The sequence below is a fragment of the Trichechus manatus genome, unplaced genomic scaffold (assembly GCF_000243295.1).
Source record: "Trichechus manatus latirostris isolate Lorelei unplaced genomic scaffold, TriManLat1.0 scaffold00027, whole genome shotgun sequence".
NCBI lineage: Eukaryota > Metazoa > Chordata > Mammalia > Sirenia > Trichechidae > Trichechus > Trichechus manatus.
The window spans coordinates 20,117,947-20,132,499 of record NW_004443963.1 but is presented as its reverse complement, the minus strand read 5'-3'; the positions used below and the strand labels follow the sequence as shown (position 1 = coordinate 20,132,499).

At 55.8% G+C, this 14,553-nt stretch overlaps 2 protein-coding genes across 3 annotated transcripts in view; one reads left to right on the top strand and one right to left on the bottom strand.

The window, feature by feature from the left end:
• Window positions 1–2,135: 2,135 nt before the first annotated feature.
• Window positions 2,136–12,643, top strand: POLR3H (RNA polymerase III subunit H). 2 transcript variants are annotated; one of them, XM_023729081.1, is made up of 6 exons: window positions 2,136–2,343; window positions 4,884–4,980; window positions 8,859–8,945; window positions 9,490–9,514; window positions 11,001–11,202; window positions 12,200–12,643. In XM_023729081.1, the coding sequence occupies exons 1-6, from the start codon at window positions 2,233–2,235 to the stop codon at window positions 12,296–12,298; spliced, it is 621 nt and encodes a 206-aa protein (XP_023584849.1). In that variant the 5' UTR covers window positions 2,136–2,232; the 3' UTR covers window positions 12,299–12,643. The 2 variants fall into 2 exon arrangements, with proteins under 2 accessions (XP_023584849.1, XP_004373962.1); XM_004373905.2 differs by having other exon boundaries at window positions 9,451–9,514; window positions 12,245–12,643.
• A 1,079-nt stretch (window positions 12,644–13,722) lies between these two features.
• Window positions 13,723–14,553, bottom strand: part of ACO2 (aconitase 2) — a 65,265-nt gene continuing 64,434 nt past the window's right edge. Inside the window, exon 18 of the mRNA XM_004373903.2 lies at window positions 13,723–14,378. Within this exon, the coding sequence (XP_004373960.1) occupies window positions 14,244–14,378 (135 nt within the window). The 3' untranslated portion in view covers window positions 13,723–14,243. The remainder of the gene's footprint in view (window positions 14,379–14,553) is intronic.

The window sequence follows — 14,553 nt, the reverse complement described above, 5'->3', positions numbered from 1 at the left end:
CCCAAGCTTTTCTTCCCCTCTACTGGATTCCCAACAGCTGGGCACACACAGTATGTTGAATGGATGAGTGGGAAAGGCATCACATTTGGGTTCTGATGTATAAGTAGAAGTTTTCTAGGTAAAGAAGAGGTATTCAAGGCAGAGCTGTAAAAGCACCTCTCCATCCATGGGGCTAGAGGCTCCCTTTGCCTGGAGAACAGGTGGCAAGTGAGGCTGGAGGGAGGCTGGTCAGTCCAGATCTTTTCATTTGGGCAAAGGAGAGTCATGACGGGAAGACTTTTGTGATGGTGTGGCGGTCACTAGCAGGAGAGACTGAGACCAGGAGGTTGGGGATGTGGCTAAGCTCCAGGGGAGGGATGAAAAGCCCTGAATCAAGGCTACAGCAGTGGGAATGGAATAAAGAGGGAGGATTTGAGAGATATTTAAGAGAAAGAATTGATACTAATCTAAACACCTTTACTGAATGCCTCCTAGGAATGATGTTAGGGGCTCGTGGGAATAAAGAGCTGAAGTAACATTTGCCCCTATTCTCAAGTAGCTCAAATCCTAGCAGAGGCAGATAGATCTATACATAAAAATTGGTGCAGGTCTTAGTTATCTAGTGCTGCTATAACAAATACCACAAGTGGGTGGCTTTCACAAACAGAAATTTATTTTCTCACAGTTTAGGAGGCTAGATGTTCAAATTCAGGACTCTAGGGGAAGGTTTTCTCTCTCTGTCGCCTTTGGAGGAAGGTCCTTGTCTCTTTGAGCTTGTGCTCCTGGGTGATCTTCATGTGACTTGGCATCTGTCTTTCCCCATCTCTGCATAATCTGTTCCTTTTACATATCTTTTATATTTTGTAAGAGATTGACTCAAAACACACCCTACACTAATTCTGCCTCATTAACACAACAGAACAACCCACTCCTAAATGGGATTATAACCAGAGGTATAGAGGTTAAGGTTTGCAACACATATTTTTGGAGGACACAATTCAATTCGTAACAGCAGGGAACGCCAAATTCGGTAGCACTGCATCCAGGCCCCTAGTCAGAGAGCCTCTCTGCTGTGAAATCAGCAAATTAAAGCACCAGGCATTTCAGGGCAAATTGGCCATCATTCACCCCAAGGATCTTTTTACGTTTTCCACACCCCACCAATCTGTGTATTATCGACTTTTAGAGACAGTGTGGTGTAGAGCTTTAGACTGAGGCACACCTCTGCTACTAGCAACCCAGATCTTGGACAAGTTACTGAATTCTCTTAGACCATGTGAGCTATTATTGTGAAGATGAATGAGACTGGAACAGTAGGGGAGAGATAACAGATGGGGCTGGAGGAGTGGCCTGGGCAAGACTCTTACTTCAATGGGAAGCTACCGAGGTTGCTTTTATTCCCGTTTATTAGCACTTTTAGATTGAGATATAATGCGCCTACAATGAAATGCAGAGATCTCCAGTGTTGAGTCTGATGAGTTCTGACAATTGTGTGCATCTGTACAACCACCACCCAAAACAATATACAGAACATCATCATCCCAGAAACATCCCTCGTGGCGCTTTCCAATTAATTGTACCCGTGCCCAGAGTACTGAAGGGTTTTAAGCACGTTATGTTTGCGTTCTAAAAGGATTCCTGGTTGCAGTGCAGAGGACGGTTTGAGATCAGCTTGAAGGGTGGTACAGTCCACGCAAAAGATGATGGGACCCGTAGTGCACAGAGGTCGCCTAGCAACCAGATAGCGCGGCCCTGGGGCTTGACGGCTCCCGGCCAGCTAAGGGGAGGCCCCGCCCACCTCCGGGTCTCTTCCGGAGCACGCAGCCTGAAGGCGGCCCCGCCTCGCGTAGAGGGGCGGGCAGAAGCTTCTTATTGGCCCGCTCTCCGGAACCGACGGGATTCGGATCCTCGCCCAAAGCCCGGCGACTCCTGGGCGGCTGCGTGTGGGAGCCCGGTGCGTGGCGGCTGCGCGTAGCGGGAACTTGGGGGCCGAGGCGGGAAGCGCGCGGCGGGGGTGCACTCCTAGCGCTGGATGGGGTCTCCGCAGCTCGGCCTGTTTCCTCCCATTGCAGTAGCGGAGTATGGCCCGCTCGGGGCATCCCCGGACCCTAGCGTGCAGCCCCACCGCCGGCCTGGAGGTGGGGGTGTCTCAGCGATTAGGGCAGCACGGATGGGGCTCGGGGACTCCCACCGGTCCCACGCCCCGGCGCGTGACCAACCCTCCCGTTCCCAGAGCCCCCAGCGCAGGCCAGGATGTTCGTGCTGGTGGAGATGGTGGACACCGTGCGAATCCCACCGTGGCAGTTTGAGAGGAAGCTCAACGACTCCATCGCCGAGGAGCTGAACAAGAAGTTGGCCAACAAGGTACTGGGCCCACGGGGTCGTGGGCCGGCGTTGGCACGGAAGGCCCGGGGCGCGCCTGGGCTTGGTCATACCTTGGCCTTGGGCAAGTAGCCTAACGTCCCAGAACCTCAGTTTCTTTATCTGTAAAAGGGGATGGAGGTAATCCTTACCGGGTTTGAAAAAGGGCTTTGTAACTGGGAATGGCTAGATTACAAGCTTCCAAATTACTGTGCAACATTGGACAAGTCACTTACCCTTTTGAGGCCTCAGTTTCCATTTTTAAAACGGGAGCAATAATTTCTGCCCTACCACATTGCTTTTGTGAAGATCAGATGCTCTGGTAACATAGAGTTAATGGTCAGGGGTTTATCCATTCATTTCTGCAAGAAATATCCGTGCATCTTCTGTGTGCCAAGCCTGCAGTGCCTTAGCACCAGCTCCTCAGAGGCTTCCCAGGGCCTTTTCTGTACTAACCCTCCCTCCTTGGTTATTCTCTGTCATCTCACCCTCTCCTTAGCACTAACCACACTGTTATTTTCTTGTATGTTTATTTACTTGGTTATTGTTTTTCTCTTTCTTACTCTATGAGGGCAGGGACAGAGTAGGTGTTCCATACTTGTCTGTTGATTGAATGAATGGAACAGGCAAGGTTCTGCCCTGTGGTCTGGTGGGAGAAGCAGACATGAAGGAAGGGTCCCATAGATAAGTGTTTGATGACAGTTGGGGTGAATGAAGGTAAGAACATGTATCTATAAGCCTGTGGAATGAAGGAACTTCACCTGGAATGAGGGGGAACAGGTGGCTTTGTTGGGGAGGTAGCGCTTGAGCTGAGATCTGATGGTGAGGAGGAGCTAACTGGGGGATTTGTTTTTGGGGTTGGAGGGGACTGGGCAGAAAGAAGAGCTGAGCAGGCAGAGGAAACAGCATTTGCAAAGGCCCTGTGGCAGGAGGAAATATAGAGGGCAGGGAGGAGGCTGGTGTGGCTGAGGCAGAGCAGCGGAGGAGAGGGGATGCTGTAGAGGTGAGTGGGAGTCAGGCCATGCCATGCAGGGCCCAGCTTCAACCTTAGAGCAGTGAGGTGATGGGATGAAAAGGAACCAGAAAGAGGAAGATTGGCTGGCATCAGATAGGAGGCTGAGGTCACAGCAGGGAGATGTACAGATGTTGGGGATCTTAGGTGGTGGGGAGAACTCATGGAGGCCTTAGTGGATGGCTGCTCTTTACTTTGTGAACTAAAAGGTGAGGGGATATGTGGGGGGACCAGGCATTGTGGGGGTGGGGAAGGTGTAAAAAAGCCCCAGAAGGGAATGCAGTCCCTTTGGGGCACGGATCCTTAATGCGTTGGTGAGGGACAAGAGACAAGTCTCTCTGGATTTGAGTCATTTGAGAGGAGGCCACACGGGAGAGGTTCCATGACCCAGCCAAGGCCAGCCCGACTCTGACCTCATGGTGGTGTGGTCTGGCTACAACTCTGCATCTCTGAGCTTCTTGCTAATCCTGGATCAGTCCTGCCAGGTCTCTGATTGGGGAGTGATGGCGCTGGTGGCAGATCAGACACTGAGCAGCCAGCTGTTCGGAGCACATGGGGTGGGGATGGGGATATGGGATGCTCAGTCCTCACCCTGTTCTCTGCTAGTCTCAGGTCTTGGTCCTGTGTCACTGGACCAGCCTTCAGCCCTGTGGCCATATCCGTGTGTTTGTGTGTCTGACGCTTTGCGGGCAGGACGGAGATGAACTGCAGTTCTGATGCTCACTGGGCTGTGAGACTAGTATGGACTTTGGGACATTGGAATGTGTAGCCTTATCCAGGAACACCCCCCCACACGCACACCCACCCACCCACGCACCCTTACAGGGAATTGCAGTGATCCTTAACTGGTTATTACTATTTCCAGCATGTATGTCAGGCTCTAGGACAGGGGCTTCACATCCATTCTCTCTCTTTATTTAATAGCCTGCAGCCTGGTAGTTCCTTTTTTGCAATTGGGGAAACTGAGGCTCAGGGAGGTGAAGTGACCCCATGAAGGTCACTCAGTGGTAGTGGAGCTGGGATTGTAACCTAGCTGGTCTTGTCACCAAAGGCCCTGCTCTTTCCAGAGTCCCTCATCCTTCCGAGGTTTCTTCCCTGTATTTACCTCAGAGGCAACCCAACTCATTTCTGTCTGTAAGACGAAGATGATTATACCTGCCCTGTCGTGTTAGGGAGACCTGGTGGCGTAGTGGTTAAGAACTTGGCTGCTGACTAAAAGGTCAGCAGTTCGAATCTATCACCCACTCCTTGGAAACCCCATGGGGCAGGTCTACTCTGTCCTCTAGGGTCACTATGAGTTGGAATCAACTCGACGGCAACAGGTTTTGTTTTGTTTTGTTTTGTTTTTTGTCATGTGAGGGTCTCAGGAGAGACTGCCTGGGGGATTGGGTCACTGTCGGGGGGTATGCATGTGTACATGGTGTGTGTACCTGTGTTGTGTACACATATGCACGCAGGTCGTGAACTGGGTCACTGTGGGTGGGTGGATGTGCACGTGTGTGTGTACACACGTGTGCACATACACATGCAGGTCGTGTACAACGTGGGACTCTGCATCTGTCTGTTCGATATCACCAAGCTGGAGGATGCGTATGTGTTCCCGGGGGATGGTGCGTCGCACACCAAAGGTGGGTGCTTCCTCTTCCCGGGGCATTGGGTTTCTTGGGGCTTGGTTTTCTGTAGCAAGAGTAGACACCCCAGAGATGGCTGAGGGTGGCACGAGTCCTGGGTTGGGGGCTGGTAGACCTGGGGCCTAGTCCTGACTCTGTCGGGAGCTGACTGGGTGATGATGGGCAGACTCTTCCCCTCTCTGGGCTTCGGTTTCCTCACCTGTAAGAACTGGGAGGTGGTTGAGGGTGTTCTCAGGGCCTCCTCTAGCTCTGGGATCATGGCTGCATGTCTGCACGCCCTTTGGTCTTGTCTATAACAGTCCTGCTTTGGGCCTGGCCCTCAGGGTACTCATTGTCTGGTGGGGGAGACAGGCCGCCAGACAGGTGATGACAACATGGTGTGACCATTGCTGGGTTAGAAGTGCGGAGAGCAGAGGGGAGTGCATTTGTTTCTCCGGGGAGGGGGATGGGTGGGGCTGTGGGGGGATTTTGAGGGGCAGTGGGGTATAATGGTTAAAAGTGTGGCCTCTGGATTCAGATCTCTGTCTGTCACTTATCAGCTGTGTCTTGAGCAGGGTTAAAAAAAAAACAAAACAAACCTATTATTGTCCAGTCAGTTCTGACTCATAGTGACCCTATAGGACAGAGTAGAACTGCCCTGTAGGGTACATCGAGGCAGTTCTGATGCACAGTGACCCCATGTGTGTCAGAGTAGAACTGTGCTCCATAGGGTTTTCAATGGCTGAATTTTTGGAAGCAGATCTCTAAGCCTTTCTTCCGAGGCACCTCTGGGTGGACTCAAACCTCCAACCTTTGTTAGCAGCTGAGCGCGTTAACTGTTTGCACCACCCAGTGATTCCAAAATGCAGTCAACGGAAGCTTTCCTACCATAGGACGGCTGTGACGGTTAACGAGTGAGTACGTGTGAAGCTAGTTAGGATAGAGCCTTGGCACGTAGCAAGTGCTCCAGGGCTCAGTGATTTGAATTTTCTTGAGCTCTTTTCTTTCCCTTGCTGTTTTCTATATCAGTTAGCTTTTGCTACCTATGACCCCAACACTTAGTGGCTTAAAACAACAAACTTTGTTCTCCCAATTCTGGGAGTCAGCTGGCTGGGTCCTCCGGGGCTGGCTGGGCTGGGGCTGGATGATCTGGGTTGGCCTCACTCTCTTGTGGTTGGGCAGGGGGCCTCAGCTGGGCTCACGTGCTCTCCAGGAGGCTAGACTGGCCTCGTCACATGGCAGGCTCAGGGTTCCAAAGTGCAGCAGAGCGGGAGCCCAGGGCCCAGGTGCTCTTCAGGCCTCTGGTTATGTCACATATGCTTACGTCTCATTGGTCAAAGCAAGTCACATGGCTGAGGCCAGAGTCTGGGGATGGAATCAGAGACCCCACCATGTGAGGAACTGCAAGGTCACATGGGAAAGGGGTGTGCGTCTGGGGCTGGGAGGGGGTGACAACCAGAACCTGGAAGGAGAGGAGCTGTGACCAACATCACTGGGACATCAAGGGACGTGGTACCCTCAGCAAGGAGTCGGGCATTCTTCACTCTCCTTCCTGGATGGAACCAAGGCAGAAGTAGAAGGCCAGAGGGCCCGTGGATACATTTCAGGGTCTGGGGACTCCTTAGAAATGCAGATTCTCAGCCTGCCCCAGACCTACTGAATCAGAATCTCTGGAGGTGCCCCACGACCCAACTGTTTAACCAGGTGCCTGGTGATCTTTACGCAAGCCCACATCTGAGGAACCCGAGGAGCCCCCTGCTCTAGTCCATTCTGGTCAGCCTTTCAGGACAGATGTCAAGCAATTCCAGAATGGGCTGTGAGGCTGCCTGGCCTCTGTCCAGGAATCCAGAGACTTTGTTTGTTCCTGTGGATGGTATTGGGCTTTGCGGACATCCCTGGAGAACAAGCTATCTCTGTAGAGACTAGGAGCCATTTCAGTAGCCCAAAACTAAGACTGCCATGTAAAATAAAGCCCACAAGGGCCTTTGTTGACAGAGAAAGACACCGTCGAGTGGTCTCAGACTGTGCCGTGGCCAGTTCTGACGCTGTCTGCCCTCATGGGGACCTTGGGCAGCTCTGCCTCAGTTTCCTCATCCATAAAATGGGGACCACACTTGTAATGTGAGGCTTGTCTCAGCCTGTCCAACACCATGCAGGGCGAGTTGATACTTTGTGGCGGGGAGCAGTGGCCATGCTTTGAGGATGGCCCCTGGCCCTGGGGCCCCTCCCTATTGCCCTCCCACACTGCCTCAGCTTGTGGCTGAGCGTGTGCCAAAGGAGGGTCTCAGGGCACCAGGTGACACCACGCCTTGGCCTGTGTTTGAGGAGTAGTCACCTGCCGACGGCCTTAGTGACCCAGAACAGGCCGCTTTACCTCTCTGAGGCTCAGTCTCCACATGTGCAAAAACAGCCTAATAATAACAATAGCACCTACCTCATAAAACGGTGTGAGGCACGAATGAGAAGAACCACGTAAGCTCTTTGGTCCAGCGCCTGGCACATCGGAAGCATTCATAATGTTGGCCTTTTATGATTTGTGACACTGAGCCCGATTGAATACTCTTACCTGGTGCCAGCCCCATGTCCCAGGCCACTGGACCTGGCCTCCCCTGGGAAGCCCCTCTAGGCCTGTTCCGCTCCCCCCAGCTCAGGCTGGCTTAGGGCCCTGTTTGAACTCCTGTCTTTGTGCCCCGATTTTGAATGTGGTTCCCGACTGGGGCTCCCTGGGGACAAGATTTGGTGCTGTCCCGGCTCTAAGCCCAGTGCCCTGCACAAACCTGGTAGAGGCGCAGTAAGGATTTATTAAAGCACACAGTCACGTAGGGATGGGTTTTTCCATCCCGGATAAATGACCCCAGGCTGCCCTCATCCTGTCTCTGGGAGGCCAGCATGAGGCTCCAGGCTTGCTCGATTCCTGGCAAAGGGCCTTCTTCAGGAAGGCTCCTGCCTGTCTCCTCACAGGGTGGGGGTGGGGGGGGCGCCAGCCAGAACCACGGGGAAGCAGGGAGCCAGCTAATGCGGGCAGACCAGGCTGCCGAGGGTGCTGGTGGCGGAAGCTTGTGTTTGGGGGACTAAACCTGTTCGGTAGGTGGCCAGGAAGGCAGGATGGTGGCCCCACCTGGTGGGTACAGAAAGACATGGCGGTGCCCCTAAGGCTGAACAGGCCATGTACTAGCTGTGTACCTGTGAGCAGGTTACCCAGGCTTTCCGGCCGTGTCCTCATCCTCACAGTGGTATTGCGACCTCTGATACAGGTTGGACAATGATGGGCATCTTCCTTGTTAGTCTTGGTCCCTGGAGGGGCTCAGTCCAGTGGGGACGGCCCCTTTGGGGCTTCCTCCAGCCTGGGAGTCAGAGTCCAGGACGTGTGGTCCTTGGGTCAGGTGAGGGGAGAGGAGAACCCTCAGGAGCATTTTGCTCCTCTTCCTGCCCCCGTTAATTTCAGGGCACTTCTAGCTTCTTGTTCCAGGTCCATGCTCAGCCTGGGCAGACTGCCCATCAGCAGGAGCCAGGAAACTCGACTCCAAACCTGGCTCCCTTTTGCAGTTGCTTCTGCCTGCTCTAGAATTTAAAGGAGAGCCTGGAGGAAGATTGGAATTGTTGGGAGTTTGATGGCCCAGAATTGGGGTCTGAGTGGTGGGCATGAAGCTGGTGGCAGACTTGAGAACCAGCCCTCGTTCTGGGGCTGAGCTATGGCCTCTAGGGGATGGGTTAGGGTCTGGGGGCTCAGCCGACTGCTCTGGGCCCACAGGGGACTCTGGGAGTGGACGCTGGGCAGGGTCTCAGCAGCCCAGTCAGCCTTGGTCAGCAGTGCTGGCAAGGAGGGTTGGCAGCAGGAAGCAGGAGTGGCCTTTCTTGGCGCCTGCCCGTTGCTGATGTGTTCTCTTCTTTTCCAGTCCATTTTCGCTATGTTGTGTTCCACCCGTTCCTGGATGAGATTCTGATTGGGAAGATTAAAGGCTGCAGCCCAGAGGGCGTGCATGGTAAGGCAGCCCTGACTCCTCAGCCAAGACTCGGAGCATGTCAGGTGGGCGGTGGGCCTCCCTCTAGGGGCTGGGGTCACATACAGACTGGAATCTTCCCCATGCTGTCAGAGAAGCTTACTCCTCGTGGGCAAGTTCTCTCCTTGGTTTATGGAGTGAGGACCTCAGCCAGCTGTGCAGTGTCACCGTGAGGTCATAACTCAGGACCTCAGGGTGGGCATGAAGCTGGCGGCAGTGACTTGGGGTCCTCAGTGTCCACAGGTCCCTGTTGTGTGCAGTGTCCACCTCAAGTTTTGGTGACCAACACTGGGCTTCGCTCAGGGCTGTGAGTGGCATGGGCAGAGGCCACGGGGCCGGGGTGGGGTAGGGCCCAGAGTCCCTTGGTAATGACACCTGCCCTGTGGGCAGCATAGGACACGGTCTGGCCTGCTGAGTACCAGGCCTCTCTGTGTGTGACTGTCCATCACCAGCCCTGCCCCAGGCATCCCCTTCTTCCTCTCTTCAGTCTCTCTTGGCTTCTTCGATGACATTCTCATCCCCCCAGAGTCGCTGCAGCAGCCGGCCAAGTTGTATCCTCCCAAGGTTAAAGGGGTCACGAGGCATTCAGGCCTCTCCTTGGGGTGGCCCTTGGTAGTGTGATCCGATGCCGCTGGCCTCTGTGCCCACCCCTCTGGCCTGCACTTTTGTCCTAGAAGCACTGGCCTGCCTGTGCCTCCCACACTGACCACAGTGCCCACAGGTCTGCATCTGTCAGGGCAGTCGGGCGTGGTGGCGTGGATTGTGCACGGCCTTGGGGCCATGGGGCCGTGGGACTCTGCCCCTTCCTGCTGTGTCTTCCCACCTCCTTAAAGATCACTCCCGGGAGCTTTGCCTGACTTGCCCACTCCCAGCCACCCTGGGCTGGGCTCTGTCCTTCTCCTGGGCTCCCCTATTGTCTCCACCACCCCACCTTGCTGCTCTGGGGTTCCGGTGGGTCTGTCACTGGGAGGGACCCCATCTTGTCACAACTGTACCTGCTGTGCCCAGCCTGGCACAGAAGAGAGGCTGTGTGAACTGAAGCCTCTGGGGCAGCTGTCCATCCAGAACCAACAGGATTCCACTAGTGGAACGGCCACCAGAGGGCAGCACGGCTCCTTGGTGTGGGATTGTTGAGGGACTGGGGGGTGGCGGGGAGTTTTGGCTGGGCCTTTACAGGCCCGGGGCAGGGTCTGTGTGGGACCCTGGGCCAGGGGCAGGGTCTGTGTGTGACCTGGGCCAGTCTCTTCACTCTCAGGCCAGTGAACCCCATCCCACCATGTCCTGGGTGAGAACTGGCAAAATCCCTGTGCTGCTGCCTGCCACGTGGGATGGTCATGCAGATTGGACGGGATAAGGCATAAGGGGTGTGGAGCTGTACCGCGCAGAAAATGTGAAGAAAGCATCAGCCAACGTGAGGCCTGATTGCATGCTGGGTCCTGTAGAAAGCACGGTATTTTTACTTAGTCCTTGGTAGGTCTTGTTGCAATCCCTCTTTTCCAGATGGGGACACTGAGGCACAGAGAGGTGGGGCCTTCTTTGTCCCCAATAACAAGGCTGGTGAGTGGTGGACGAGGTCTGGGCTTAGCAGTTGGTCTCTGAGGGGATGTGTGGGCTTTGCATCAGACCTGGCAGGGAGCAGACCCTGAGGGCAAGGAGTGGACTCTGGGCACTGGGGCGGCAGGCATGGGGTCATTCCCCATTCCGAGAGGTGGGTCTCAAGTTCTGACCTCCTTCTTTCTCCACTGTGCCAAGGGTGTGTGTCCCTGGCCCCTGACCTCCTGCTCCTTGCAAAGGCCACAGGCCTGGCCCAGGCTTCGTTCTTGTTTTCACACACGGGGCTGGGGCCTGCTTTTTTCTGGAACTTCCCAGCCAAAGTGATATAAACCTGGGGTTGGTTTATCCTGGGGGAGGTGTAGTGGATGCTCTGAGGGAACCCAGAAGCCACACCAGTGCTCCCAGATAGCACGAGGGCCCCCCACAAGCCCCATAAGGACTCCCCAATGGCTTGATTGTTGCCTTAACTCTGGGCCCTGCCAGCGATGAAGCAGAGCAGGTGTGGGTGTGGGAGTACGAGACGGAGGAAGGTGCACACGACCTGTACATGGACACCAGCGAGGAGATCCGGTTCCGGGTGGTAGACGAGAGCTTTGTGGACACGTCCCCCACTGGTCCTAGCTCAGCCGAGGCCACGTCTTCCAGTGAGGAGCTGCCCAGGAAGGAGGCGCCATACACACTGGTGGTGAGATGTCCTGATGTTGCTGGAAGCAGCAGGGAGCTGTGTAGTGGGTGGCAGGGGCTGGGAGTGTAGACATGGGGTTCCAGAGCCCTCCCCCAGCAGGTCAGGGTCCCATCCCTGGCGGTGTGCTCTTAGTTAGGCGCCCGCTTCTCCTGTGAGCCTCAGTTCCTTTAGGCCCGGCTTGTGATCCCGAGTCAGGTCCCTGCTGTGAGGCCTCATCCTGTGGTAAAGCCGCCACTGCTGTTGTGGGAGTGGGCGAGAGTCAGAACCCTGCCTGCAGGCTAGCATAGAGCCGGAACTGGATGGCAAGGCCATTGATAAGTGGGTTCTGAGGCAGGAAGAAACCGGGAAGGGGCTGGGGAGAGGGCTAAAGCCCAGCAGGGAAGGCTGCAGGGGTGAGCGAACCTCAGAGCTGCTTCCACCCGCTACTCCTACCCGAGAAGACAGCCGCGGCCTGAGGAAGGGGCCACTCTTGGCCAGCGGTGCTGGATGGAGCCCCTCAGCCAACATCTGGCTGGGGTTCATTTTACCTTTTACCCCCATGAAGCTGGTTAGCGACAGATGAGGAAAGGGGGATTCCAGGGGCCAGGGCTGGTAGGGCTTTCTGGCGTACTGGGTCCTGGGGTTGTTCTGGGAAGGCCATTGTGTCTTTGTCAGAAATCTGGGTGGCCAGTGCATCCCCTGTGCTTGTTTGGTGGCTGGGCCTCGTTGTCACTGGGCCTTTCTGGCAGGACTAGACCCTGGTGGCTTGCCTGGAGACTGGCCTGCTGGGGTACCAAAGGGTGGGGAAGGGTACCTTACCCGACTGAGGCCTCGGGACCCAGGGCTAGGCCACCCGTAAAGCCGCACCTCCTCATAGGCCTCAATAGAGGTTGGGGTGGGAGACGCGAGGGTTCTCTGTGCTCCAGTTGTGCCAGTGGGGAGCAGTGGTGTGGCTCCTGGGCTCCCTCAGTGCTGTCATCGCCCACTCTCCCCTCTGCCCCTTCCTGTGTCGTTCCAGCCCTGCCTGTGGGTGAAGGGTGCCTGTCCTCTTTCCACCCGGCAGGGGTCCATCAGTGAGCCAGGCCTGGGCCTTCTTTCCTGGTGGACCAGTAACTAGCCCTGGGCTCGACTGCAGTTCCTGCCAGTGCAGCAGCCCCACCCTACCCTCAGGAAGGTGGTACATAGCTGGCCGTGAAGACAAGCAGCAGCTGAGGAAGATGCCAGGTGGAGCTTTCACCCCCGCCATGGAGCTGGAGGTGGGGCTGGAGTGCGTGTAGCTTGGCCTCTGGCTTCCTGGCCCTGCTCTTCCAGGAACTGCCTCCAGAGTTTCACTGCCTGAAGTGCTTCACCGCCCCCCATGGACTTCTGACTTTCAGTGACAGCAAAGACATTTAATAAACAATGGCTATGTTAGTGGGAAAGGGCCACCCATCTCTACCAACGGCCAGTGTCATGATCTAAGGTCATTGAGTTGCTGCAGCTGGGACAGTGTGTCCCCAAATCATTTTTGGCTATGAACCCCGCCACCCTCCAAAGAAAGGCTGGAGGGCCTGGGGTTAGCGAGGGCCCTGGACTGCCTCAGACTGGGCTTTGGGCTGGTCCACTTTGGTGCTTACATGAAGTCACATGGAGGGTGGGGCTGGCTGAGCTGCTTCTGGCCCTGGATGAGAGTCTGGCCGTTAGGAGGGAACACTCACCTCCCCACAGCATTTGGGGTGGGGCGGGGGTAGCCCCTGACCTCAGCCAACCCAGCCCCTCATCAAGATCGTGGAGGCTGTGAGGTGTACTGGCCTAGGGTGAAGGGGCAGTGACCACGCTTGTTCTCTCTCTCCCGCCACACCAGCGGTCCAGCAGGAGGCCTGGGGCCAGCCAGCACTCCCAGCTCAGCTCCTGCCAGGAAGGCCCTGTGGGTCTGCTGGTGCCACCACAGATCCTGGTACCAGGGCAAGCGCCATACTGTTTGTTCAGCGGAGTGGCCTGGCCAGGTTCTTCCAGCTCTTTCACCCACTTCTGCTGGGACCAGGATGCCCATTTTGTAGTAAGTCTTTTCCTGGTCACACTGTGTCCATGGGGCCTGCCTCCTTTCAGGCCCACACCAGGCAGCAGCATGTGGAGGTGCTGAGTAGTGTCAGCGGGCGTCACCCTGGGAAAGAGCAGCAGCTGTGGAACAGCACTGTTCTCTGTCACCTTCTACCCGGGCTGAAGAGGCGTGGGACAGGACACATCATGTGCTACCACCCTCCATGCCTTGCCTACCTTTGAGTATTCAGAGGGCTAGGTGGGACACTGCCTGACATGTTGGTGCTCGGGGAGGCAGGGGGTGGTCTGGTGCAGGAGTTAGGCCGCAGCACCATGGGGGGCTGTGGTTCTACCTGCAGAGGAGGGCAAAGGCCTGCCTTCTGGAAGACTCCACTGGGCCCAGCCAAGGAAGTACAGGAACCCCAGATGGGGAGGGGAGCTGCCCTGTGGGTGGAGGTGGGTTAGGGGAGGGAGATGGGACTGAAAGGGGGCTGGATGGGGTTATGGGGAGGCATTCTCTACTGCGGCTCCGTCTCCTCTGCTGCAGTGTCCACCTGCGGCTGTGCTGCCGGGGCCTCTGCTGCCCTTGGCTGAGAAGACCCTCCCGGACCCTGGCGCCAATAACAGCCCAGATACCAAGCGCACACAGTAGCAGTCACTGAACTGTGGTTCTTATTTTCCTTGCAAGAATAAAAGGTTCTCTCAAATCCTTCAGCCACCAGTGAAATGATCAGGCAGGAGAAAAACTTCTTTAGATGGGTGTCTTGTCATAAAAAATAAATAGAGTGCACAGAACTGCTTAAGACTGGAACCAAACTAGAACCGGGAAGGCAGGGTGGTTTGAGAACCACCCATGGTCACTCAGTGGGCTGAGGAGGGGAGGGCAGGAGTGTCTGACCACACTGTCTGGGGCAGGACACTGTGGCTGGCCCGGCTCCAGTCTGGTTCTGATAGAGCACACGGGCTGCACTTATAAACGATGCTGAGCTGGGTCCAAGGCAGCAGGCAGTCAGGCAGTGGGTGAAGTGGCTGGGCAGCGGGTCTCAGTGCTGCAGCTCCTTCATCCTGTTCAGTGCGCTGCCGGCCCGGAACCACTCGATCTGGGTCTCATTGAAGGTGTGGTTCAGGAGGATGATCTCCTGGGTGCCATTGGGGTGCTTGATGATGCATTTGAGGGGCTGCAAGGCAGGGAGGCAGGTGTGGGTGGGTCTGCTGGAGGGTCAGGGGCACCCGAGGGAGAGTCCTGGGACCAAGAGGGCCATGCTGGGAATGGACTGTTGGCCCTGAGTGCCAGGCCACGCCAATGTGTGGGCAGAGGAGGGCCTGGTTGCCCCCACCCTCCATGAGTAACTG